The sequence below is a fragment of the Dermacentor albipictus genome, chromosome 3 (assembly GCF_038994185.2).
Source record: "Dermacentor albipictus isolate Rhodes 1998 colony chromosome 3, USDA_Dalb.pri_finalv2, whole genome shotgun sequence".
Taxonomy (NCBI): domain Eukaryota; kingdom Metazoa; phylum Arthropoda; class Arachnida; order Ixodida; family Ixodidae; genus Dermacentor; species Dermacentor albipictus.
The window spans coordinates 41,709,758-41,737,733 of NC_091823.1; the positions used below are offsets into that span (position 1 = coordinate 41,709,758).

General features: G+C 46.2%; 1 protein-coding gene across 1 annotated transcript in view; it reads left to right on the forward strand.

The window, feature by feature from the left end:
* Positions 1–26,490, forward strand: part of LOC135902504 (cytochrome P450 3A14-like) — a 43,966-nt gene extending 17,476 nt beyond the window's left edge. Inside the window, exons 5-14 of the mRNA XM_070535393.1 lie at positions 1,750–1,875; positions 2,942–3,179; positions 6,223–6,353; positions 8,662–8,752; positions 10,242–10,311; positions 11,687–11,795; positions 12,382–12,473; positions 15,119–15,259; positions 23,246–23,408; positions 26,355–26,490. Coding sequence (XP_070391494.1) covers positions 1,750–1,875; positions 2,942–3,179; positions 6,223–6,353; positions 8,662–8,752; positions 10,242–10,311; positions 11,687–11,795; positions 12,382–12,473; positions 15,119–15,259; positions 23,246–23,408; positions 26,355–26,453 — 1,260 coding nt within the window. The 3' untranslated portion in view covers positions 26,454–26,490. The remainder of the gene's footprint in view (positions 1–1,749; positions 1,876–2,941; positions 3,180–6,222; positions 6,354–8,661; positions 8,753–10,241; positions 10,312–11,686; positions 11,796–12,381; positions 12,474–15,118; positions 15,260–23,245; positions 23,409–26,354) is intronic.
* Positions 26,491–27,976: the final 1,486 nt, after the last annotated feature.

The window sequence follows — 27,976 nt, forward strand, 5'->3', positions numbered from 1 at the left end:
AAAAAGCACAAAAAGGCCAAAAGGGTTAGCCATCCTTTGTGGCTTAAGTATAGCTAATTAAGTTGGAAAGTTAAGTTGAGCTAGACTGGTATATTATACTTCTGGACAAACACTTTTGTTTGAGCACAAACTCCTTTGTTATCGTGAGTAGACCAAGCCGTGGAAATAACAAGAGTTGAAAACGAACGAAGGGCTTCAAGTTCAGCTAACTCTTCGTGACGTCAGAACACCTGGAGAGATTATGCTCGCGTCTAGACAATAGTTTATAAATAAGCAACCATTAACATTCATATAAAGGGACGTAAAACAAAAACAAAGGACTCAAACAAGTGTGTTTTGAGAACTTATCCTCAACAGCCCAAACTTGCGACTTCACTTCGAAAACCACGAAACCATGCTAACATATTGTCGATGCAGTTCAGGCGTAAAGCGTGAGAGATATAACATTTGATGACAGAAGGATAATTATAGAGTCACAGTAGATGTTGTACTGGGCGAAGTACCACTTTTCGAGAAACTTCTTGACGCTGACTTGGACGAATGGGTGTGTGCCACTCGGCCTCTGTCGGTCTTCAGTGAACCTGTTCCATGTCAACTTTAGTCGCTGGGTATGTGGCAGTTAGTGTGTGCCGCATTTCAATGAGCGTATTTGACACCAACTTGGGTAACCAGCTTTGTGTAATCGGGAATGTGCCGCTCTGCAATGACGCAAAATATCCCTTAACGTTCTCCGACACTGCGCAGAGTCGAGCCCACGTAACAAGCGTTCCTCAAGCACAGCAAGCCAATGCATTAGCAGGTTGCGCCACAAATGCACTGGATATGTGGTGCTTTTAAATGAACGTCTTGCACGCTGATACTTGAGCAAACTGCGCAATGAATTCAGTGGGTAGTCTTTTCATCATCGTTGGCTATTGCGGGGCCTGGTAGCCATGTATACAGAGAGAGTAAATAAGCTGTGAAAGGCAGAGAGGTCAACCAGATATATTGTCCGGTTGACTAATCTGCACGGGGCGTTGCGTACTTCAGCGTAGCGTACCGTACTGCTGCCGAGAAATAGCGGCGCCTGCCTATCGAAGCTCGACCGACATTACTTCTTGGGTAGCATGGCGTTGTCGGCGGACTGCAGGCATCCGGTAGACCATGGCGACCAAGCAAGGGCGAGACGATTTGCTAGTGCGAAACTTGCACGGTTTATTGAAAGGTAGATGAAAGAAAATGAGAAGAGAATGAAGTATCTCAAAGTACATTTCGGAGCTCCTTAAATAGGCTCGCTACAAGTGTGGGCGGGATCTTCCTTCCATCGATGTCACGTGACAGGCACCGAGAAAGGGCCCCTCCTCCTGCATTACCGAGCAAGGAAAGGAGAAGTCAACCCCAATTTCGACGAATCCTGGTAGAAGGCCCTTTGTGCGCAAGGTGCCTGACGTTAACCCTCGCAGAAGTCAACCCTCCTTTCGACGAATCCTGGTAGAAGGCCCTTTGTGCGCAAGGTGCCTGACGGTTAACCCTCGCAGGAGAAGTCAACCCTCTTTCCGACGAATCCTGGTAGACGGTCGGGCGAAACTCCTGTCGCCACGTGGTGTCAGACGCCAACCCTAACAGGGGGTCAGCTAGAGCTGAAAAGATGAGAGAAAAAGATTACGAAAAAAGCAGTTTTCTACACAGCTCTGTTGCTTGAAGACCCCATACCATCGGTAACTGTTTCGATTGCACAAAGAGCTGATCAGCGCCGCGTCTCCTTTCTAGATCACAATGATGACAGACCAAATGCATCCAATTATGGGACAGTCGATTCTGCACGTCGGCGGCTACAAATGGAAGAATATTCGCGCGTCTGCCTCTCTCAGTCTGACTTCCAAAAAGCTGAAGATGGTGAGTAGGCAGTTATCTCACAAACCGGAGTAGAAGGCGAGCGGGAATATGGTGGGTACACCCCATACCTTGATATAAAAAAAGAAATATATATATATACACATATATATATATATATATATATATATATATATATATATATATACATATATGGAGAGGAAGAGAGAGAAAGAAAGAAAGAGAAAATGCCGGTGCGCATTTAATATTTCAACGGCCCTGTCGACGCTAGAGCGGGCACGAAGCTGCAGCACAAAGTGTGCAGCTGCTTCCGCAGGCTCTCTGGATGCACTGCATGAAGGACACGGAATGATGTTTCACGTGGGTTGTATGCCGACAGTTTTTCTATTTGTGCCCGACAATATCGCACGCTTTCCTTTTTTTTTATTCAAAGACGCCAAACCAACGCTGAGAGGCCACGTTACCGTGTTAAACGATATATAACGCTCGTTTGTTACTGAGTGCGTATAATTAGACGCGTGTGCTCAGCGTTCGCAGCTTATTTGTAGAAAGCATCAAGCATGCACGCCACGATAGTGTAAACAACTATATCTGCCTGAAATCAACCCCTTAAGCGTGTGTGTGTTACCACTCAATTCAATAGTAGAAGTTAACGTCGTTGCCATGGTATCCAAACTTTTGCTTGAAGATATATATAGTACATACCATGATGTGTACAGTGCGCATTTGAACTATGTTGCATGAAATGCGGCTCAATGCGTTATAATTTTCTTCTCGTTGAGGCCTGTCTATAAGTAAGTAAGAATAAACAAGGACACTATGGGTGGATGCCTTCTTTGCAGTTAAAATGTAGTTGATACACTGTGGTTGTACGAGCTTTCTCTGAACAATTAGGAAAATTGTTTCCATTGTTACGTACACATCTTATTTTTAATGCTCTTGCATGCTAAATTTATAATTCGAAAAAAACCGGCGTATGTTTTCTGCTTCTCGCATGTCCTATCGAAAATGCCAACGTCTCCTTTAGGAACACATTATTTACCAGAATATATTTGTAGACGAAACAAATCACGAACGCGTGCAATGCGTATTCCCACCCTGCGCCCAGATGATGCCACGCATCCAAGAAGACGTCGGCACCTTCGTCCAAGCGATGAGGCAGTACGCCGACACGGGTAAAGAGGTGCAGATGCTTCACAAGTTTGAGGAACTCTCCATGGACTTGACGGCACGAGGGGCGTTTGGCATCAACGAGCGCTTCGTGGGAAAGCCTGACCACCCGTTCATAACCACGTCCAAGGCAGTAGCCAGGAATATCATGACAGGTCCATTCTACTATATCGGACGTAAGTTATGCGTCAATACTTGGCTCCGCTGCTAGACTGTGCAGCGGTAACGTGGACAAACGCCTTGTCGATTGCTACGTCGTGAATGCACATGCACACAGCTGACCCCTTATGACACATAAGATCTTTTATGAAAAAAAAAAACACTTAGTATTCGCCATCTGCCTCGCTTGCGCTTCCTTTCCTGAAAACGCTGCGCCCGCTCCTTTTCTGTCGAGAATACTATGTCACGCTAATACCGCGGGTGCTGTTCGTTACCTGTAATTACTGGGCTCGCAGTGTCAAAGAAAGGAAGTGCAGGTAAGATGGATCACGATTATTGTAGTAGTAGAATATAAGTCCTACAGGGTATAAACTTTTGTAAGAGTGTGTATGCGTACGACGACGGGCTGTTCACACCCTTAAGCGTAGAAACATTTTTAGTGCGGGCTACATTGCTAATAATTCAAGCGCGATAACGAGAACAACTGATCGTCACTGTGTTTATTGGTGTGTCTCAGTCTTAGATGCTCACCTATTAAGGCCGTTTTGTGTGCTCCGTAGACAATCAGCCGTTATAAAAATACCGGTCACAAAAGTTGCCAACATACCCAATATCATTAACTAAATCAAGTGAAAATTCCATTTGGTTAAATTGATTATAAAAAGGTATAGTACCTGCCATCAAAGCTATCTCAACAAAGCACAGCGCTCCTATTTTCGGAATCTTCCTATCAACAGCCCATCAATAGCACCTTTGCAGAGGACGTCGCACCTTTTGATGACTGTTTACGAGCTAGATCCTAGACCATGGCCTCCGAGATTTTGATCTTGTGCGGGCATGCCGAATCTGAAAGGCGTGCCAAGGTGTCGCGCTGTCATTTCCGGCAAGTGTTAATGTTGCCGTTCCTATTCTTTTTTTTTCTGAGTTAGGATATCACAGACGTACAATATGTTGATAGCTCGTTGTACCTCATTCTTTCGCAGTCAAAACGGGATGTTTTGCAGAGAGGCTGATCATTAAATACACGTTATTGATAGATTCGACAGGTTCCTATCGCTATGCAACTCGATTTACAGTGATGCTGAGCCCTCTCGACATTCGACCCAGAGAAAGCGTGCCGCAGCCGAACGTGCTAGCGGCTCCCAGGGTAATCGGAGTATCCACACGATCAAGTTTTTGTTCTATCTTGGTTGCGCTCCCCGATTGAAGATATAGAAGCTCCTCCGAGCGCTCTGGTCTAGAGCGCGGCGCCATGAATACGTAAACCAAGCGAACGTGTACCGAGTGCTAAAGCCGAAAAGCCGAATGTAAATAACACCGCGAAAGCACATTAGAGCGCTTGAAATCAGCCACTCGAATGTCGCCATACATGAAGCTGAGTATTTTTTACACTGTCCAATAATTTCCGGCAGATGCGCTTTTATAGAGAGAGGAACATGTCAGTAAGAATTAGTCGCCAGTCAGCTATTGTGACCGTGTGTCCCTTCCTTTTGGTGGCTCTGTTGATTGTGCGCCCAGAAATCTACATGGAGAAACAAAGAAAAAGTAATAATTGACAGCGAATGCACGTAGCTGTTATTGTAGCTGAAATGGATTAAACGAAAGAAAAATATAATGGGCCCCTTCATCCGACGTAAGCCCTTGCGATGAAGGTGCCCATTTATTTACAGTTACAGCTACACAGCACACTCCTTCAATAGAAGCAGCAAAGCATAACACTGCGCTGAAGCTTCTCAGACGGTGTTCTGTGAGAATACGTGAGGGCGAGATTGTGGCGCAAAGAAACTGCTGCTCTGCGGCAGTAGAAACAGCAACCCCGCAGCCATTGTGCGTCTCACAACGCAGGCGCGACGAGGAGACAAGGAGCGTCGCCGTTGCTGTTGCAAGAATTACTGTATGCGCCGAGATGCGGTATGCACGCAGCTCTACAGCAGGAATACCGTACCCGACAACTTTTTATGGCAGCACAGCAACAGCCACGCGCACGCGCCCACATGTGCGGAGCTTCCGCTTTTGTGTTACCAGTATCGTCGTCTTGCTGGCCGTCTACGAGACCAGAAAAACCAGACATGGACACCATCTAACCGTCATGCGCTGGCTGCACGTGCACCATCGATACCGGGACAGCACGGTGGCGGCGGCGCCGATGGTGCACACGCGCCTGGAATATCCGTGTATGTAATCACTACCGCGATAAGAAGTGGACTTCGGTCAGAATATATTACGCGTGGAGCAGATAACCGATGATCTGCAGGTGTATCAGACGTAAAGCGTCAGGATAGGTTATCGTCCTGCAATGAAAATAAACAGGATAACCATAAACGCGACTCTGTACAATTTGATTTATTTTTTTTTCGTACCGTTGATTATAACAAGAAATGAACACATTCCTCTTGCTTTCGTTAAGTGTGATGATCTTTTAATGGCCTTACGAGGAATGCATCCACCAAATATGCCCTTCGAAAAAAAAAAAGAAAGCTCGGGGATAATTTTACGCAAGCCTAAGCTATAAGAAAATAACGTATGGGAACTGCTATCCTAGTGACGGGATTCTAACTTAAAGAAACATATGATTTCGTACGCTCGTCTGCACCACTAGGGAACTGCCATTTCAGCATCGCGATGGTGCCTGCCTGATAAGCGGTGTTGTAGTAACAACAACAAGTAACAGCCTGGAAATTAGGTGTCGACTATACTGTACGCAGGACAAGCATCGTTAAAAATTCCAATCGCTGCTGCAAATTCGAATAAGCAGTGGCGGCCACGTTTTCCACGCATTTCTAGACGGTGTGTAGACGTGTAGTTCTCCCTGGGATAGAGAGAGTGAGAGAAAGTGTGAGAATAATGTTGCGTAAACTGTATAGAAATGAAGTGCGCAGTGGAATCAGCGAAATTGTGCTTCCTGAAATTGCCTATACAGCGACTGCTGATGTCGCCAAATAGCCAGCTTGTTTCTTGCATGCATGCGAATGAGGCGTGAAAAATACGGGGAGATTCACCAATGTCAGCGTGCCTAGTTCCACGTATTAAATTGCTCTTGCTGTTTCTTTTTCCTTCTAGAATGTACAACAAGATTCGGAGCTTTGATGAAACCGCTATCTTGGCTATCCTTGATTATCGGGGATTACTCGTTCGATCCCCTCAATGCCCAGACCATGGCGGTGATCAATTTGAGAAAGAATAATCCTTCAGTAAGTCTGAATCCTCTGCCTTCTGCATTCGGCACAGGACGAAAGAAAGACGCCACCGTGTACCCGAAAAAAGGCTCTTCTTTATCTTATTGCGATAGCAATTAGATGGAAACTCTGGGCGCATTTCTGCCGTCGACGTGCTGTTCCGTATGAAGTCCAAGGGCGATAACACCGTTGCTGCGCGCCGTATGTTCTGTGTGCGAGTGATAGCTTGCGAGGGTGAGCCGGCAATGGCGGCCTGACTTCGCGCGCGCGACGGAGAAAAAAAAAGTTTAGAAAGCAGTGAAGAAAGCAGGTGTCTTGCGTCGAGCGCATGATACCGGGGAGAGGGAAGGAGGCGGGGGCGGGACGTTTTACTGCATTATGCAAAATACAAGTGAGGCGTGCAGACAGGACACAAGAGTAGAGAAGCGGACAACACGAACGCCGACTATCAACTGAAGGGAGCACTGAGGCGAAAAAAGAAAGAAGACGCAAAACTCATCTGCGCATGCTCAGGAATGGTAACACCACGTGTAAATCGGGTACACGTGCCGGTCTACGTGAGAGAGAACTGTTAAGTCACTTAATCTCTTCCTTATGTAAAGTAATCGAAGGCTGACTCACGCACGCACTACCACCATTATAGATGCGCCATGCCTCTACCACAAGACGCGTATCTTCATTTTTATGCCTGTACAATATCGCGCATTCATCTAACTCTGGCGTGCAGTTACAATCTTGGCAATGGCGGCTGTTGCGCATGGCGCGGCCGCGCGGGCCTTATCTCGAAAGCGATCTGAGATGGGGACAGAGTATACGCCGAGTGCTGATTGCTTCGTGTGCGCTCCGTTTTCGCCGCTAAGTTCGCGCTGAAGCAAGAGGCAGCACGAAGGTCAATTCGCTCGCTGCTGCTGCCGCGCTTCCTCACTCTAGCGTCTTGACAGCGAGTTTACGCGGCCATCGAGCGAGATGTGTTCATGTTTGCTTGTGCGTGCCTGATACCATGCTTGCTAATTTAGTTGGTAAGCGAATGTTTAAAAATTTATCCTACCCTTACTTCGCATATTATTTTTTACTTCGTATAGCTGTTTGCTGATTTGCTATCGCAATCGGTACTTCGCCTTTCGGGCGAAACTGCGACTTCCTAAAATTTATTAATCCATTTTTAGTTACGATTGCAGTTACGTTCATTGTGAGTGGTGAAACTTGAGCTTGCGCTGATTCACTCCTGCAGCTGCGGAAGTTGACTTGCTTAACCGGGCTAGTCTTCCTGCAAGACTCGGAAATTCACGTCAATACTTCCTCCAATGCCCCAAATGGGATGACGTAGCACCCGATCGGAATGCCATCACGTCTGCTTCCTGCATGGCTATGCATATCTCGAAATAAAACACCGAAACACAATTTGCGGATATCGTCCTAACGGAACGCTCATCCCGCTTGACCGGAAATTTTGTGAACTGAACGTTAAACAGTCCTCAAAGAAGCATTTACGGCAAGAATTACCGCAAGCGCGTTGCGTTTCGCAATAATCCCCGTTTTCGCAGTGCTGCTGGCTAATTGTACACTGCACCACATGCCAATCTCTGACTTTACAGCCAGGACGTGGGACGTGGTGGATCAGACGTATTGTAAGAATATTATTTGCGGGGAAACTGGCGGCTATGTATCGATTAAGACCGCACGGGCTTTCCTTTATTTATTCAGTTGTTTTCGCGGTGTTCATAGCTATACTGTTTTGCAGACACGATCGTAAGCGTGTGATCTAAGCGTCGGGCTTGTTCGTTTTCAATGGCAAAACTGGTGAAGGGCCTTAAATGGCTCCTAACCAGTTCGTAAACTAGTAGCAATACATTCCCGAAAAAAAAAGAAAACGCGGACGTGGGATATATTTGACGACGCTATTTGTAGGCAAGTGATGCGAGCGAGGATGCTTTCATAGATAAATTGTTCCAGAGGAAACTGTCCATTACAAAGTGGACGTAATTTCGTAGCCATGATGGGACGTTTGCTTGCGCGCCGGATTCAATTGATTGAATGTGTAGTATATGCAGACACAACTAAATTTTTGTTCAAGGATAACAGCTGCGTGAACAAATATTAGGGCACCGATAACACTAACGATACCGTATAGCAAGAGCAATATTCAGAAGTCACCCATGCACAGACAGCAAAAGCGAGCGCATAACTGCAGGAAAGACCTGGCAATGTGTGTGCACCCTACAAAGTATATCTTAATTTAAGGCGGAGATTTATTGGGCGCATAACTTTGAACCTGTTTTTGCAATAACGTATGGACGCTTTTCTTCTACGCCTTTGACAACAGCTTCGCAGGCCCGACATCTTGCAAAACCTTCTTGACGTCGAGTACGTTGAAGAGAACGAAAATGAAGACGCTGGGGACAAAACAGCCAAAGGTAATGCCTATTCATGCTTTCACCTAACATATAAATTGAATTCTCAAATCGCATGTGCGTTTCGCAACCTCAGTTGTACACACAATAGCATAGCAAACAAAATCAGAGACATCATTGTCGGCTTTTCAGTAACTGAAATCTGAGACGGTGAATGGCGCGTCTTGGTCTATTACTGCTGAATACGACGCTGCTGCTCTTATAGCCAATTTCTACGATCATACGCTAACAGTGCCATTTGAATGCGTACGAAAAATTCTTGTCCATGTTTTAGTCTACAGTGTGCTACGTTATGGATTGACTGTTTATGGCCATTGTACTCTTACGTGGAGCTCAATAATTAATTCAATTTTACGTTCACTGCTGTCAACAGCGGCATACGATTTGTGTCCAACGCAAGATGCAGACGTCTTTAGGTTGTTGAATTTGCCAAACTTCACTTCCCTGATTGTCGAAAGTGTTGTAATTAAACACTTCTGGAATAATGGTGTTAAAATACGATATACGCCTGTCCGCTCCTTAAGAACGAAGGAACCCTAGGTCAGCCCCAAGACTGCGACAAAGTACGGAAGGAGAACGGGGCAATAATATGTTCCGGTCATAATTAATAAATTGCCAAGGCCACAAGACGTGGGATTAAGAAACTACTTATAATTTTCGAAGTTTAAGCTAAGATTTTGTATAACTATTCAATATTTTGCTCCGACCCGCTAATAGCTAACTCTGCTAACCCTGTGCAATATTATGTGACTTTACTGTCAGGCACTGCAAGTCAAGTCCCCTGAGGCTTTGGTAGGCCTGCTATCAGTACTTTGTTTTCCTTTATGCACAATAAAGATAGTATTGTATTGTATTGTATTGTATTGTATTGTATTGTATTGTATTGTATTGTATTGTATTGTATTGTATTGTATTGTATTGTAAATAAGCAAAATGAGCGACGACGGCAGCCGTTGACAACGTGACGACAGCAGGGATGGCTCGCCTACTTTCCCCGGCACATACTGTTCATGACGTCTGCGATCCTGTGAAGCGCGTATGAAAACTTCGGTGACGTCAGGGGAAGCGATCGTGTGACGCAGGTGGATGTATAGGTTGGATAGGTCTGGACGCGGGATAGGATGGCGGCTGCTGGCTCCAGACGCACGCAGATTTCTCTACTGCGGCCGCTACCGCTACCCAAAGACGACTCATCGCAGTAAAATGTGAAACGTCGCCAAAAATGCTGTAATGGACATGCTGTATACTGTACAGACTAAGCGCACGCAACTCGGCCCGCTGTTGCATGAGAAGATGTCCGCCGACAATGCAAAAGCCATCCAGACACCTTTGTTGGCTTTTGGTTGCACATGCCTTTATAGGTTACCGACGAAAGGTAGTATATATTTATTGCAAGTCAAATCAACTTGTTTACTTAATTATTCGCTTTCTCGCTCAGAAATTCACGTGTACAGCAATTTGGAAGCCTGTATTGTTTTCGTTTTTTCAACAGGTATCGTCAAGTCTAGGGCGCTGACCAATGAAGAAGTGTTAATCACTGCTTCATCACTATTTATAGCTGGGTAAGAACTGAATGTATCTTTATGTGAGCCCTAATTATGTAGCAAACATTTCTACATACAACATACTGGACATGTGCCAATCAGGGAATAGATAATTTTAGCCATGGGTCATTTAGGATGCTGTCGGTAAGTTAGTGCATCTTTCCACTAGGCAAATTTTTCCAACATGTATATTGAAGCAGGTGCCAGGCAGCGGATTGTATTACTCTAAGACCAGGTGGTAATACGATCGATATTATGGCCTGACAAGCTTTTCAGTGCGTTAATTGTTGTGCAGCTCGCTGCTGATACAAAGGGACTTGGCTGCCCATTGCCTTTCTCGGGTGTTTCGCTCCTGCAAACCACCTCTTGGAAAAAGACTTGCGAACCCCACTTTAGAAAACATTTGGATCAGTGAGAAGGGCCATAACATAGTCAGTCATAAACGTGGTCACTTTCTTTAAAAATGCGATGCTTAAATTATGGGGTTTCGCGTGCCAAAACCACTTTCTGATTACGAAGCACGCCGTAGTGGAAGACTCCGGAAATTTCGACCACCTGGGGTTCTTTAACGGGCACCTAAATCTAAGTACACGGGTGTTTTTGCATTTCGCCCCCATCGAATGCGGCCGCCGTGGCCGGGATTCGATCCCGCGACCTCGTGCTGAGCAAGCCAGCACCATAGCCACTGAGCATCCATGGTGGGTAATGCCATGCTTAAACGAACTGAGGGCAAACTGCATGAGCATTGACAGCAGCCTTTAGTAATCATTTCAAGACTCATCAAAACTAAGTACAACAGGCAATGGGGGTTAGAGTCCAATAAATTTAATTATGTGGGCAAATGAAAATAGAGAAATTGCATAAAATGATACACTGCTGGAACAAATGAGGAATAAAACAAGAGTTTTTTTATTATTGTAGGTGGCGCGATCATTACAACATTGTATTCAAGACCTTTGCGTAACACCTGCTTCTGATTGGCCAGCGTTCGGATGCTGGCCAATCAAGATAGGGGCCAATGTGATCACTAGCTGCCTACTGCAGAGCGGCACTTATGTAAGACATGTGAATAAAGCTCTGACCATTTTTTGAAGCAGTTTTATGGAGACTTGCTTCTGCTGCAGAATGCGTTAGCCAAATGACTTAGTGATTTTTGCAAGCTGAGAGAATTTCACGCCTCCCATTAGCAACCGGAATGTGTTATCGCACACTGAATATCATATGACATGTAGTATAAAAGTAATTGTAACGTCTTTCCCCACTCACGTGTTTGAAATCGATCAGCAAAAACAAACTGATGGAAGGGCTTGTTCTGTGTGCACAATGTTTGCAAGTATCCTATCTGTGCATAAGTATGTATATATTTAATTCGACCATTCTGACGTGAATACAGTTTCGAGACAACGGCAACGGCTCTGAGTTACATGATATACGCCCTTGCAAAGCATCAGGATGTACAAGAAAAGGCTCGCAGGGAAGTGATTGATGCCGTCGGCACCAACGTGAGTAGCGAAAAAGGCGCAAAGGCACTAATACAATAGCGTGCTGCTCTCCATTATTAGGTTTAAACGGGGTTAGATGGCCGTCATTTGAGACATCAGTGGAAAATATTGCAAACTCGTGTTACATCGTGGACTACTAAGCAACGGCGATCCCCGATATAATCTGATAACAGCTTATTCAAATTTTCAATTGCGCTCATTCCTCTACCTATATATAAAGGAATATGCATACATTTGAAGGACAATATCGTAAAATGTCAGTTTTCAGTGACGACAACATTGCCAGCTAATGATACAGCCTCGAAATATATTACCTTGTTCCAGTGAAACTGAGCTGAGTGTAAAGTTGAGGTAAACCTTGGTGTTGTCTATAACGCAGTTCAAGTATACGAAAAAAAATCTCGGCAAGGAGAGGGTTCATTCAAATATCGAAGCATTTCTTGGCAGTCACCCAATGTGGTATATGTCTGAGATAAATGTGACCAAGCCGCACCTCGATGATAGCCCCGTATAGCCTGTCGTGCTGACTTTTCCCCCTACTTGTGCATTATGCAACAACAGAATGTGCTTTTTACGTTTTCATCAGGGAGAACTGGACTACGAGACCCTCACGAAGAAGTTGAAGTACACGAGAGCAGTGGTGGACGAAACGCTGCGCCTGTATTCACCGGGACTATCGTAAGTGTGCTGAAAAGTTGGCATCAAGGTTTCCTGAACAGCAGCCGTTCATCAGAAGTACACCCTAGAAATGAGGAATAGCTCTGTTTTAAATTTCTACCGGCGTATGAAAACTCAAATATGCTTGTAGGCAAAGGGCAAAGCATGTCGAAATATAACGATGCATTCGCGATATTAGTGCACGGGGTATAAGATACCAAAACGACGCACTGGCCGTGAGCCACGTCCTGGCTTCGGGGCTCGTTGGTGCTGGCCACGCTGTGCAGAAGCAATCGTGATCGTGACCAGGTTCAGCCATGGTATTCGTGGTGTTGTGCGTTCTGCAGGGGGAGAGAGACAGACAGCCTCAAGCAAACGAAAACAAATTATAAAAACACTTGTTTGCGCCTTTTTTAAAGCGTGTGTCAAGAAGTAGTAGTGATTACTGTTGGCCTAGCTTCAGGGTCACTACCAATCTCCGCGGCAACTTCCTGCCACACGAAGATATCTTCCCGAGAATTCTTGTATTTGGGGTGGCTACAATCCCATAATAGTAGTCGCGCCTGGAAGCGGAAGCGAAGCGATGCGCGCAGTTTTTGTCGCCATGTTCACTCTAGGCTCCTTGGCTGGAAAGCCGAGTCATATGCGGCGGCAGGAAGTCGGACGCGACCACGCCCTGATTGGTCCGCGCTGACAGTCTTCAGTCGCCGCTTCCGGCGAGTGGTTGGCCACCTGCGAAAATATCTAGCACGCCTTTATCGACAGCAAACAGCCGCTGATCGCCGGTTAGACGCCACGCGCGGCCGTTCGCCAGTTTTTCGCAAAAAAATCGCTCCATGAGCGTCGGGCCTTAAGGGAACTTCTTGCTGGGCAAGTTGGTACTGATTCATTGTACCTCTATTTAAGGCGCCAAAAAAAAGCGACAACAAACAGCATACAAGAGAGGACAACCGGACAGAGCGCCACTCACAACTACTTAAGACGCGTACATATATACCCTCAGTCAGCGTCTGCGCAACAAACACACTCAAGCATCAAGTACGGCAAGATAAGGCCCTTTCAACAAGCTTTTTCTGTGACTTATACAATGATAAAGACGTTTCACTAACACACAAGCTACCTTAATTCCTTACTGATATAAAACGCTTCCTTTAATTCTTTAGCTTTCGTATTTTTTGCTTCTGGCCAGAATCCGCGCGTCAAGAAACTATGCCTCACAAGAACGCGAGGGTCAGTTGGAGTGAGTGGCGCTCTGTCCCGTTGTCCTATCTTGTGTATTGTGCCTTGTTTTTGGCGTTTTAAAAATACGTATAGTAAGTAAGCTATACGCAAACATTACATACATTTAAATTTCGTTTAGAAACTGCAATCATTCAGGATTAGATTTGATATTCGAACGCTGCTTCGTTGAAGAATTCGTACTCTATTCATAATCGATTACTTTGCTGCTCCTACACCCCCAGTTTGGAAGCTTCGTTTGCTGGTCAGGACGCAGTTTACTGAGTAGTGCAAGGAAGGCTCATGCACAGACTTTGGAGGTCGATTTCCAATGCTTATGCAAACGTGCGCAGCCAAGCCACGGAATAAATGCGCGGCTAAATAAGCCTCGCTTTCGTACATCAAACTAGTTCTTATATTAAATTGCTCCTTCTTTTCACGTGCATAAATGTAAGCATTAAGAGGAAGCTTTAGCTCGGGTGCTCCTATCTAAATACATGTAAAAGGAGAATTCGTCTTTCTCGGCAACCACTGCACCGAATTTGACGAGGTTTATTGCCTTTAAAAGGATGCCTTAAAATCTAGTGACTGTTGGTCTCGAATGTTTGATTGATGTCATGCATTTTTCATTAAAGATTGGCGAAAATCGGAAATTTTCACAAAATGAAGCTATCAAGTTTACAACTCCGTAACTCGGCAATTAAATACGATATCACAATTTCGGGAATTGCATTTGATGGTACATCTAAAGCGGACAAAATTGATATGTCACACATTAATCTAAAAAAAAATGAGTAATTTGGAAATACAGCTTTTGCAGAACCCTTGTACACGACGTAACAAATGCACGTAAGATATAAAATTACTGATTGAATTTTTGTGCTTTTAACTATCTAATGGGTACCGTTTACAGAACTGCCATATCTGTTCTTGATGCAAAGCTATTAATTTGTAAACTTCGTGCTTCTATTATGTTCAAACTTGCGAATTTTGGAATATCTTTAACAAACTTCAAGCCCTAAATCGGAATTTCTCTGCCAACCGTCACTATAATTTAGCTTTTTCTCTCAAATGCAACAAATTTCATTAAAATCGGTCAAGGGGCTATGTCATAAAAACGTTTTTGCACTTTACATGTGTTTAAATAGGCCGCGGCAATGAAGCTTCCTCTTAATAAAGGTCTCTTAGAATGTGGTCAACTTCATTTGTTGCTATCAAAGCCGCACAATGAGGCGCCTGTCAAGTTTGGCATCGTAAGCTATTAGGTCTCATAACTTCGCTATTTATTGCCTGTGCATGAAATTTACTAACTGGGTAAATCAAACACGCTTAATTTATGGTCTGCATTAACCTGAAAGTGTTGAGCTGCGACAGCTCCCGTTATCACTGGAGGATAATGTACGACATTATATCTTCAGAATCTTGACTCAACCATTTACATCTTTCAGGTTTATTACGCGGCAAGCCAAGGAAGATTACGTATACAACGGCGTGCAGTTTAAGGCGGGAACGTGTTTCATGGTGCCGCAGTACCAAGTGCAGAGGGACCCGCGGTATTGGCCCAATCCATTGGAATTTAAACCCGAAAGGTGAGAAATGTTCTTGCTCATAATATCCGAGCAGCTATGGGGACGCACGTGTTCTCAGCGCAGTTGAAGGCACTGCCAAAAGCATGCACGGAAGCAGGTGAAATGAAAAGAAAGGGTACGGGGCTGAGGTTCGTGGTTGCGGTAATGTTGCAGAAACATATCGCGGTTTTATTTATTGAGCTTTAAGACAAGCACACCCATTCTGATCTAGACACAAGACTGATTGTAGAAGAGAAAATGAAGAGGCCAACAACTGATTTTCTAAAACAACTTTCGCTGCTATGCACCCAGCACACACTCGAAGTGTCACATGGGTGGTATTGTGGCTGTTCCCCGAAGCGGCACGTTCTTTTAGGTTGTCAGATTTTGAATGTCCATGAAATCACTTATAACGTGCGCTTCATGGTGAAAGAAACTGATGCTAAAGCTCAAAGCTTTTTATGTAAAAACTACTGTATCATGAAGAATAAATTTATCCTTCATTGCCATTTTGAAACCGAAGCTCTATAAAAAGAGTATTAGAAGTTTCACCTAGCCATCAGAACTAAATCACTGAAGCCGCCAGACACATTATTCTTAACGCAAAACGACTACGAGCAGTTTTCCATTAGTCACATTCACCTAGGCTGGTGTATTTTCTTGGAAGTTTGGTTTTAGTTACGCGTACCACTCCTGTACGTACTACAATGTTTCTATCATTTGTTTTGTGCATTTACCTCTGTATTGGCAAATATCGAAACGCTTAGAACTACATTTGCCATAGATCTTGGCATATCTTATGTGTTTATGGTACGGTGTTTATTTTGGCACGTAAAACCCCATAATTTAATTTTTTACGGTGTTTATAGTTTATGGATCTTAGATCCCAACCAACTCGCCCAGCAACAAGTTCCGAAAGTCGAAATACCATGTAATGAACCACTTAGATCAGCCATGATACTGTATTTTCTATCTTGAATATACATTACATGTCCAACCGTACGCGTCCCACAGCAAGCTACGAAAATTTGAGCGCATTTGGTGTGCTGGAAAATTTCGCACGAATAGCAAAATACGCGCAGAGGCCGGATGGCAATAACACCACATTATTATTATTATTATTATTATTATTATTATTATTATTATTATTATTATTATTATTATTATTATTATTATTATTATTATTATTTGAAACCGTATTGCCGCTGCACAGGAAAGGGAAAGCGAGAAGCAGGCTGGCAACTGTAACAGGAAGGGGCACCACGCCTGCCCACTCTTCAGAATGGAGGCGACAGAATTATAGAAATCGAAGATAGGAAGATGGGGAGGAAAGTGGACAGAAAGAGCAAGATTAAAGATCTCAAAGAATTAAGCACAACATACACAGTGCAGTACACGTACAGTAGGGCCAGTAACTGCGTGCTTCCTACCGGCAACATGAAGTTACTTAACAGGCAATCTGTGCCGACGTCACTGGAAGCCCCGATGCCAAATGGAATATCGGACATTCGAGTGAACACCCGAAAAGGTTTACTGGCGGTTGGTGTCCAGCATGGAGGTGCTCTGACCCCTCTACGCAGTGTTACAGACCTTGATGGTACTCAGGCGCACTCCTACATCCCTCTGAGACCTGATGCAGTCACGGGCGTTATCTGTGACGTAGACGTGGCCATCTTTAATAACGAATTGCCGATTCTTGTTAAGCAAGCAAATAATGATGTAATATCTGATGTTACTAGAAACTTCCGGGGGTCTCATGAGATTTTATCGACATACTATCCACATATAAAGAAATAAATGACCAACCTGAAAAAGATGGCATGAGACCAGTCATCTGACGAATCATCTAGCGAATCTTTCGTCTCGTCTACATGCGGTGCGCCCAGGAAAGTATTTATCGACATTCGCAAGTATTTTACATATGTCGCCCACGTGGTATAGCCTCATGACGAGAATCAATATGTCTGCCTGCATGTCAAAAGGAAGACTTTATCGTTTACACTTATGGGAGCCTACATGTCCCCAGCGGGCCACGTTGATGGCAAAAGGCTAAAAAAATGCTGCTAATGACTAATGGCCCCTGTGTTACGACAGGTGAATTCAACGCACACCACCAACTATGGGGAAGCAGCAAGATTGGCTCCAAAGGCAGGAACCTTCCCTCCTTTGCAGACGATCGGGATAGGTGCTTTGTGATTTATGGTAGCCCTACTCATCTGCGGAGCACCCCCTATGGTACCTGGTTGGACTTCACTTTGGCGTTGCGGCGCTTCGCCTCGAGCGTTCAATGGTTTACGGACATAGAGACACACGAAATCGACCATATTGTGACACACATAAAGATAAGTGGAGTTGAGCAACCCTCGATTTTTCGTACAGTTGAGTGGTCAAGGTTTAAGGAGCATATGGATGACGCATGTTGGGTAGGCCTTTCACACAGCATAGAAGATATAATTACGGAAGCAATGAAAGCTTCCATCTGCTCACTTAAGAGGTCAGTAAGACGAATAGACTTCGATATAGAATTGGCCTGCGTGCGGCACGCTGACAGGCGGAAAGAACGTATCGGCGCACGAAGTTCGTTCGAGATCTGATGAGAGCTCCACTACGCACACAAAAGAAAGTTCAGCATCGTTTGGATAAATTGGAAGACAAGTGATGAAAACTTTTCTGTTAGTCTACGAAGATGGTGATTTTCTGGTGATCTACGAAGATCACCCTCGCACATATGGATAACAATGAGGGGTCTTCATTCCTGTCCGCATCAAAGGAAACCCTTCATTGTTCTGGCCCTCTACCAAGGCCGCTCGCAGCTTCAAGTGGCTGAAGAGTTCTGTGCGCGGGTTGCTAGGTCCATGGTCATAACTAGTGACGCAGCACTGAGTGACGTACTGAGGTACGTGTACCAGAAATTAACGTGTCACTTTCGTACGAAGAGTTCGGCGCTGCGTAGGCGACCTGCAAATGTTCTTGGTCACCGGGACCAGATGGCATCCCGTATGCTGCCCTATGCCACCTTGAACATTGTGGAAGTGGTGAGCTGCTAAAGTACCACAGTGAGTCGTGACACCATGACGTCGTTCCGGAACAAGGAAAATCAAGCCGCCTGACCCGACGTTCTGAAACCTGGGAAGTATCCACTAGATTTGTCATCATGTCGTCCGACTGCACTTTCGAGCTGCGTCGAAAAAGTGATTGAAATAATGCTTCTTGCCCGATTGGCATGATACCACAAGTGATTCTACATATATTCGGGTATCATGGCGGGATTTCGTCGAGGCCACTAATTTATAGAGAACTTTTTGACCTCGTTACATGAGTCCAAAAACAAAAAAAGAAAGAAAGCTTAAGCGCTTATCAGTTGCTCTTCGTCGACACCAAAGGAGTGTACAACAGCATCGCTCATTGGGCCATACTAAACTCACTTGAGACTGCGGAAGTTAGTGACAAGATGTATCGATGGATTTGGAAATATTTCACTCAAAGGTGCTTTTAATTACAGAGCGGAGACGGCCCAACTTTGGAACATTTCATCTGCCGTGGCGTGTTGCGGGGTGGGGTGTTGAGCCTGATATTGTTCAACCTCGTCCTGGTAGGACTCGCTGAATACTTATCGCAGACAGTTCATGTCTGAATATACACTGACGACATTTGCATCTAGGCCTCTGCGGTGACACGCCCTCACGTGTGTGCCAGGCTGCAGTGGGCGGCAACCATGACGGCTTCTTGTCACCGCGAACACGGCCTCTGTGTGTCTACCGGAAAGTGCGCATTAGTTTACGTGCAAGCAAATAGCATGTCTCGTTTCAATCAATGGTCGAACTGTACCCTTTGCGATGATGCATCGCTTTCTGGGTGTCATCGTTGACCGCAAACATCTCATGGAGCCCTTACTGCGTCTATCTGAAGTAGAATTTATCTGCCTTTGCTGAGGTTTTCAAATTTCTTTGCGGGTAAACTTTGGGTACGCAAATCCATTCTATGCTTCAGCTGGACAAGGAATGGGAGTCTTGCGTTATACACTCTACCAGTCCTCTCTAATACATGCGAGACCAATATTCGAGCTCTGGAGAGCAGTCAAGGTCAAGCCGTATGTACGGATTTAGGGCTGCCTCGGTACACCTCACTAGCAACAATCCGCCTTTTTCATGTTCCTGTGCCGCCACTGCCGCACACCGCTGGAAACGTTCTGGAAGGGTACCGGCGTTTTCGCCTTTTGGTTTGTGCACCTGCGCCCATGTTGAGTGTGCGTCGACTGTGTGTTTCGTGGATCGCGATTAATCATTATGCCTGCTCCGGGACAGCATGACGTTCCTGAAAGTCATGGAGCACTCACCGACTACTGCGCTGTTGTGCTAACAGTGCGGCCGACAAAGGCACACTGAGATCGGTGTGCCGACGTGGCTGCCTTGGTGTTTGTCATCACTGATGTCTACTCTTGCACCGCCCTTTTTGTGTTTCTTTTACACATTCATTAGAGATTTCGCATATTCAGGAAGTTTGAGCGCAGCGTTCCGCGTTGGATTTGGCAAAGTGGCGCATTGGTTTACATCGACATCTACAGCCACTGATCGTTGTTAGTCTGCTCTACACAGTATAAATCTGCCTTACATCTCAGGACATACAAGCAAATGATATCTGTCATAATCTTTTAGTGGATTCGCCAGGTTGTACGAACTGGAGTCTTCGCTCCAACTCCGGCATCCACCTGCAGAGCTTCATCGATGTGAAGCATCGCCTCTATAGCGGCTGTGGTTGGGAATGTCTTTCACGAAGGCGTACACCACTTTCACTGGAATTACCGACAGTGCTGCATGCGACGTCTGCGGCGTGGAAGAGAACATCGACCATTTAATGCGTCATTGTCATCGATTTCGGTCGAAAATACAAACATTATCTATCGGATTGCGACGACTGGGCGATCGGCCGTTGTCTGTGCAGGTGCTCCTTGAAGACCGTCTCCATCGCTCGTCTGCCCACAATGCTATGCAGGCAGTTTTGTCTTTCTTGAGGACGACTGGTCTATGCGGCCGTCTTCGAGTCGCTCAGGCCCTCCGCGTGCATACACGAGCTCACCGCGGCTTTCGTCCCCCTCCCCTCTGTCTTTCTATCTTATCTTTCTATTCCTTATGTCCCGTTCCCAAGAGTAGGGTAACAAACCAGGCGCATTTCTGGTTAATATCCCTGCCTTCTCTCTCTATTTCATCCTCCTCCTCCCGCTCACTGTGGCATCATCGGCAACGACTTTGCTGACAGAGCTGCCCGGTCTGCCGGGGAAGACACCCAGACGCGTTGAATAGCTTTGGCGAGGACGGACGCTGCCAGGGAACTTCGTCTGCTCGCACGCAAAAAGACACAAGCTTTCTGTAGTTCAAGTCCCTTCTATTGCCGACTGCATAGGCCGTACCACTTATTACGGCTACAACTGCCAACTAGCCTTTCCTGCGGTGAAGCAACCTTATTGTGCTGCTTGTGGTTGGGAGTGGCGTTTACGAATGCTTACTCCTATCGTATGGGAATGGCCGATAGCCCGACGTGCGACTCCCGCAGGCGTAAGGTAACCACTGAGTACCTACACTGTGTGTCTGTCCTCGCTACGACGTCCAACGCCACACTCTCCGCCACTTTAAACCGACTGAACCCGAGACAGTACTCTAGGCCTAATATACTCATACAGTGGCCATGTCCGTCATTAGCACAAAAATTGATTCGTGCACTAGCACAGTTCTTGAAGCGCACCGGTTTGATAGACCTCTTGTAGCGCTCCTGGGCATTCTTTCACGTGCACTCAGTGCTCACTTTCTTCCTCTTTCTATTCTTGCTTTCTCTCACCCACACTGTAGGGTGGCAAACCGGACGCTCGCCTGGTTTACCACGTTGTATTTTCTCTTCTTGCTTTCTCTCTCTCTGTTTCTCTCTATCTATCGCTCTCGCATATTTAGTTTTATCTATCGCAGTCGATCCCTACAGAGAGAGAGAGAACAAATGATAAAGGAAAGGTAGGGAGGTTAACCAGGACTGAGCCCGTTTGGCTACCCTACACAGGGGAAAGGGAAAAGGGGAGGGAAAGATTAAAAGAAGAGAAAGTCTACTGGGTATATCGTGCGGTCACTCAGTCCGGATCACAGACGCTGACTCAATCCAGTGGCTTTCAAATATCGCAGCAGAGCTTTTGAGGCCTTTTGTAGCTGCGATATACGAGGCCATGGTCCCAAGATCTTCTTGAAGGTGAACGGTGTTCTATCTAGCTGATTGAGGGCTGTGCAGAGGTCATGTCTTTCGTTTTGAAAAGATGGGCAGTAGCACAGTAGATGTTCTATAGTTTCGTCGACACCGCAGACACTACAGTCGGCGCCATCAGTCATTCCAATCAAAAAAGTATATGCATTGGTGAATGCGACGCCCAAGCGTACGCGGCACAGCATTGTTTCCTCATTTCGCAGAAGCTCTGGTAACATCCGCAGTTGCAGAGAGGGGTCGAGGGAATGCAATCGTTCTTGGGTGAATTTAGGTGTGTGCCACTTCTCTAATGTCATATGGTGTGCTACCTTGCTTAGGTGTTGAGCTGCGTCGGTCCGCGATAAAGGTACAGAAACAAGGGTTGCTCCTTCGTGTGCTTTCTTAGCAGCTTCGCCAGCGAGGTCGTTGCCGGAGACACCGCAATGGCCAGGCAGCCACTGAAACACGACGTCGTGTCCTTTCGCGATCATGTGGTGGTGCATTTCTCGTATCTCCGACACGAGTTGTTCACACGACCCGCGACGAAGAGATGACCGAAGACATTGTAAGGCCGCCTTCGAATCGCAGAATATTGCCCACCTATTAGCGGGTTGGTTGTTAATGTAATCAACGGCACCTCGGAGGGCAACAAGCTCCGATCCGGTCGATGTTGTTAAGTGAGAAATCTTGTATTGGATGCTAATTGATCGTGATGGTATAACCACTGCGCCGGTGGAGCTGGTCTGAGTGGAAGAGCCATACGTATATATGTGGACTCGGTTAAAGTAGAAAGTGTTCAAACAATCCAGAGCTGCTTGCTTCAGGGCCAAGGTAGGCAGGTCGGTCTTCTTTCTTATCCCTGGAACCGTAAGACACACTTGAGGTTGTTTTAAACACGGACGTGTTGAGGGTATGAAGCCCGATGGTGGACAGGCACGATGGATGCTGACCTCGTTGGAGAAGGACGCCTGTGGTCGTCGTTCTGGCAGGCAGGCAAGAGAGCTTGATTGCATGCATTACATTACATTACTTACATTAGCACCGACACGCTTAGGGCCCATGTTCGTCATGATACCTACAGAAGTTCCAACACTAGTGATGAGAAAGCAAAATCGAATGCCCAGCAACGGCTCCCTCGAAGTAACGGCAGGCAATCTCGAATGCCATTATTTTGTGTACTGCAAGCATAAGAGACTATTGTAGGAGCCAGAAATACGTTTTGGTCGCTATGCGTAGTTTTCTTTTCGCATGTATGGGTCATGGTCGTCAGGGCGAGGTTGGTTTCCAGCAGCTTTCATTGCGGGAGTGAAAGAATTGTGGGCACAAAACAACAGTGACGACTTTGCTGCGCCGTTGAGGGACAGAGCGTGCGGAGGAAGGCGTCCGATGTGGTTGCGACTTTCGAACTGCTTCAGAGCAAATGGAACAAAGATGGCACCGCATTTTCTGACGTCACGCAGTCCGTGTCAAAACAGTGATCACTGTCGGTGGAAGGGATTAAAGGTAACAATTTCAGTTTGAAATTTCGACTTAGGACGTGTGATAAGAGCTCAGTTTTTTATCTTCTGTACAAACACATTGGCTCGTCTACTCTCGGGTAGAATAATCAGCTGAGAATAGTCGGACGACCATACCATGGCCCCTTTAACGATGTCAAGACACCATACAAGAAATGAAAAAAGGATGACGCTGTTCGTAGTGTGAGTTGATAAGTTTGCTAAATGTTTCTGCAAATCTGGGAATCGTTTTTTCGTCGGCGCTTGATTTATGGTGACGACGGCATCACAGGTACCTGTCGGATAACGAAGCAGCCCTAAAGCAAACGGCATACACAGCCTTCGGCGTTGGGCCTCGGCAATGCTTGGGGACAAGGCTGGCATTGCTGGAAATGCGATGTGTTGCGGGCAAGATACTGCAGAAGTACCGCTTGGAACTGGGCCCATCTCAGAAGGTAAGAAATAAATAAAGCAACAGAAATCAAGTGCAATAATCTACGGCCCTAGTTAGAAGTCATCAACGCCATCGTTACAACTCCCGTCTTCAAAATGACATGCTGTAACTGTGCACGGGTATAGGGTACGAAATATTCTTCTCACTTATCAACGTGATCTCCAGCTAATTACGGCAGGCGAGAAAACATTATATGATCTTGCCTTATCTTATGGTACATTCATCGGTGAGTTTACATTATATTTGAGGATTCTAAGGCTCCTGTGCCTTGAAACATTAAAGGTGAATAAGATTGTACATCTTTGCATATGACATTTATTTCTATTATCATTCTCTTATAGTAGCTATTTATTGACTGAACTGCTCCTCGAATGTCCAAGTTACCACCTGTAAGAAAAAGAAAATCTGTAGGGTTACTTTCTTTAAGACTCGAGGCCGGCGAGCGCATGCGGTACATGCTTGATGGGGCATTCAGCGTCCCGGAGCCCATCAGATTTACCCAGAAATACACAAGAACATATGTCCTCACTGCAATGCTCTATATATAGGCACCTTTCGGCACGTCGTAGGAGACTGCTATTTTTCCAAACACCAGCCCCCACCTATATCCATAACTAACCCCTCTACGGGGGATCATGCTATCTATCCCCACCCTGCAAGACCAGCTCCGACTGATCCACAGGGGCCAGGCGACCCTGGAAGCATATGGAGCCCGTGAGGAGGGAGACAACCCATGGGACGCTTAACGCGCCCCATTTTACTATGGGCCAATCAAGTTGTTTCTCTCTCTCTCTTTCCCTCTTGGATTTCCGAGCGCGTACCCACGCCGGTTCAAAGCCGTTCGGTGCCAATTCTCCACTAGCGCTTTACGCATGAATTGGGTGTGTTTCCTGTGCGGCTGCACCGGCTCCAAATGCCTTGAAAAATTAACGAAAACAATGCGTCACTTACGCAGCAAATACCTGCGTGATTTACTTTTTTAAAACGCCAAATCTATAATATGTGTTTTTTAAACGCGATATTGATAAGGTAGGTATGATTTGTTCCAGCAAATGACAGTACTAACCATCTATGTCATTAGTTCATATTGAGATTCTTCTTCTAACTACTTCCCCGCCGTGCCTTAGATCGTTGAAAGCATCGTTAATGACAACGCTTGGAACCGCTAACTCCTGTGATAAAATGGCTTCAGGTGTTTGACGATCCGTAGGATGCTGGCAGAAAAGCAAAGTGCGTGGAATGTACTATACCTACTTCTATATCATGTGGGTCAATTTTCAAACATAACGATTCGTTTTCTTTTCTGCGGCTACCTAATTATATATACTGCGAGCAGGCAGCGATCTTGTCCGGAGCTTCCTCGTTCCTCACATACTACCCTGCTGGTCGAAGTCTAATATTCCGCGACCAACCTATTGCTTCGCCTGTTCGTGATTGCTTCACAGCTTCCATTAGGAAGTCTTTGTTCCATGCTAAGAATTGCACGAGCGCACTGTTTCAATCGTACCGGGTCACTAGGAAATTTGAAGGTAATTACCTTTTCCCTGCAGGATGTGTAGCCGCTGCTGCAGTTCGGCACGACACATTTCCACCCCATCCTAGAAAAAGCACAGAAAGAAAGCGCTCGCCTTTGTTGCAACGTGGAAAGCGTGCGCAAATTCCGAGAAGCCAGTACCGCCCGCGATCGCGAATAAACATGACACCTTGCATGTCTAAATTGGGAGCGTTTTCTTCCAAGGTCACCTGCGCATGCGTTCACACGACATGCGAGTGTGCGAACTGTGGCGGCGTCTGCAGATGTCGTCTGCTCCGTGATTACTACTAGTAGCTCGTTTCAAGTGCAGTACGGCGTGTAATAAGGACAGTATTCATTAATAGCTGTTGGTAAAATGTCCGCCACTTCTATTCATTGACGTTACAGAATGAAATCTGGGAAAATTTACTATGTAAAACACGATATCGCGATTTTCATGCGTTGCGTCCATAGAAGAAAATGTAAACGATGGCAACGCGCCGGACGCGTCATCTGTCGTGCCGCGGCGAAAGCTGCATTTTCCCCTCACCCGAGTGTGACTTAACGCCCCGCCCGAGCGCGTTGTCGCGTCCTACCAGATTCCTGAAATACTTCCTTCTCCGTAGGATAGGTTAGGTTAGGCTTAGGTCAGGTTACCTTATGTTACGTTAGGTTAGCGTAAAAGCCGCTAGGTTGGCGCGGCGTGCTCTCACAGCGGTTGCAAGGGCGTCGAGCGTAGCCGGCGGCCTTTCAGCTAGTTGCGTTCAACCGGGCTTGCTAAGGCGCTGTGCCTTCTTGATTTTCAATATATGCGGCCCGGCAACTACTGCGGTCCCTACTGGTCCTCCCACGGGAAAATCAGTGAAGTTGTTCTGAAGGTAGCGAGCCGTAAGGTGCGAGAAAGGTATAATCTGGCCGGAAAAACTCAGCACTAGTTCTGCAGGCGCGAGAGTCTGTCTGACACTGCGATCGCCAAATGGGGCGTGAATGCCCACTGCTTCACCTGTTTCGCTACGCCGGCAGCTAGCGCCAAAGCGTAAACAAACTTGAACCCTCTACGCAGTGTCGGTGCGCCTAGGGACAAACGCATGCAACACCAGCAATGAAACTTTTCCTCCGTGCCTAGGCATTGCCCGATATTCAAGGACCAAAAGCCCCCATATTTTCTCTCTCGCACGCACTGTTACTCGCACATGCGCACAAACGTCTGGTCTGGCGCCTCTGGAAATGCCCCGCACCGCTGTACTTGCTAGCGATTGTAAAGTCACTAACGGGTTTTCTTCGCGCGATCGAGAGCACGAGCGGGGGTCAACCGACGCCAAACAACGGAATTAGGATGTCACGCTGAGACAAAGCCTTCTGCAGGCAACGTGATAATATGGGTTACTGATCTGGAAGATAGTAACGAATTTCCTTCTTTTGAATATTCTTCAGGGAACCATGGAGCTTGGGCAGTACGCCATGGTGTCGACACCTGCTAATGGTCCTTGGATCTTGCTGCACAGTTTGACGAACGAGAACCTCGCAAGCTAAACTACGAAGCGAACCATGTAAATAGCCAAATAAAGTTCGCACAGAAAATTATTTGCGAGTCGAATGATCAAGCACAGAAAATTATTTGCGAGTCGAATGATAATGCAACAATATATCGCGAACGAAGAGTAGTCGATGTGATCTTTCATTGGGAATTTCTAGATGGTACTTCTAGATATACTTCCTGGTGTTAACAGCGCAAAACGTAGAAGGGATACGAGACGAGAAGGCGATGCCACAAGCATTGACTTTCAACAAAGTTTGTTCGAAAAAAACATGGTTTCTTACACACTTACCTACACGTGTCACCAGAACGTCATTGCATATCATATGTGAAACACGCACTTTTTCGCACTCAAGAAAATGATAGCACTTGCAAAAGCTCAAGTTCTTTTTTTGTTGTTGTTGTTAGCGACAAGGACAGCGTGTTAACACATTGCTCACGAAGTCTGGCAACCTCATGACCATGGTGGTAGCGGATCACAACGGAGGACTGATAGAACATACAACAATCACGGCTGGCCGAGTGGTGGAAGCGGAGGAAACCGCGATTGCTATGGCCATGCATGCGGAAGCGAATACCGTCATCAGCGACAGCAAGCAGGCCATCGGCAATTTCGTCCGTGGTAGAATTTGCAAACAGGCGTACCATTTCCTCGCACGACGCCCCCTAAGCGGCTTGAAAACCCTCGTGTGGACCCCCGCTCACGCGGCTGTACCCGGCAACGCGTCGGCTCACAGTTTGGCTCGAGATCTCGCGCGCCGAGCCTCGTCCGCGGATGCGGACGGCGTGAATGAGGAGGAGAGGCACGAGGAACCCTGCGAGACTTATTATGAAATAGCCCATCGGTATCGCTTGAGGCGTCGCGCGCTCCCACCACCGGCCAAGCAACTCGACAAAACACAAGCGGTCGCGTTTCGGCGACTTCAGACAAATACATACCCACACCCAAAATACATTAAAAAATCACAGGGGCCAGGGAAAGCGACAAATGTAGGCTCTGTTCAGAAACAGGAACACTCACACGCATAATGTGGGAATGCAGCTCGCTCCCGCTCTCTCCTCCTCCCGTCAGCACCGAGAGTGTCTGAACAGCCTGGCTCTGTTCCGGGGACGTCTACCGACAACTTGAACTGGTGGACTGGGCGGAAAAGGCCAAGCAGGCCCAGGGCCTTACTTGAGCCTTAACCCTCAGCCACGTTCCTCTTTACCCTTCCTCCTTTCAAGAAAGTTTATTCCCACCACCACCACCAAGTCTGGCAATCTCGCCTGCCTCAGTAATCTCCCGAACTAACTGGTCACTGCACTTTTCAGCACTTCAAAGCGTCTGAATTCTGCGACACAAGCTTTGTCGTTGAAAACCAGCACTTTTGGTGTCATCCTTTCGTCTCGTGTTCATTCTACGCTTTGCGCTGTTAACACCAGGATGAGACCCCCAGAAGCCCAAGTTGCTATTCTAACATATTTACTGCTAAATACTGAGTCTTTGACAGTTGAACTATTACTGACACAGAATTTTTGT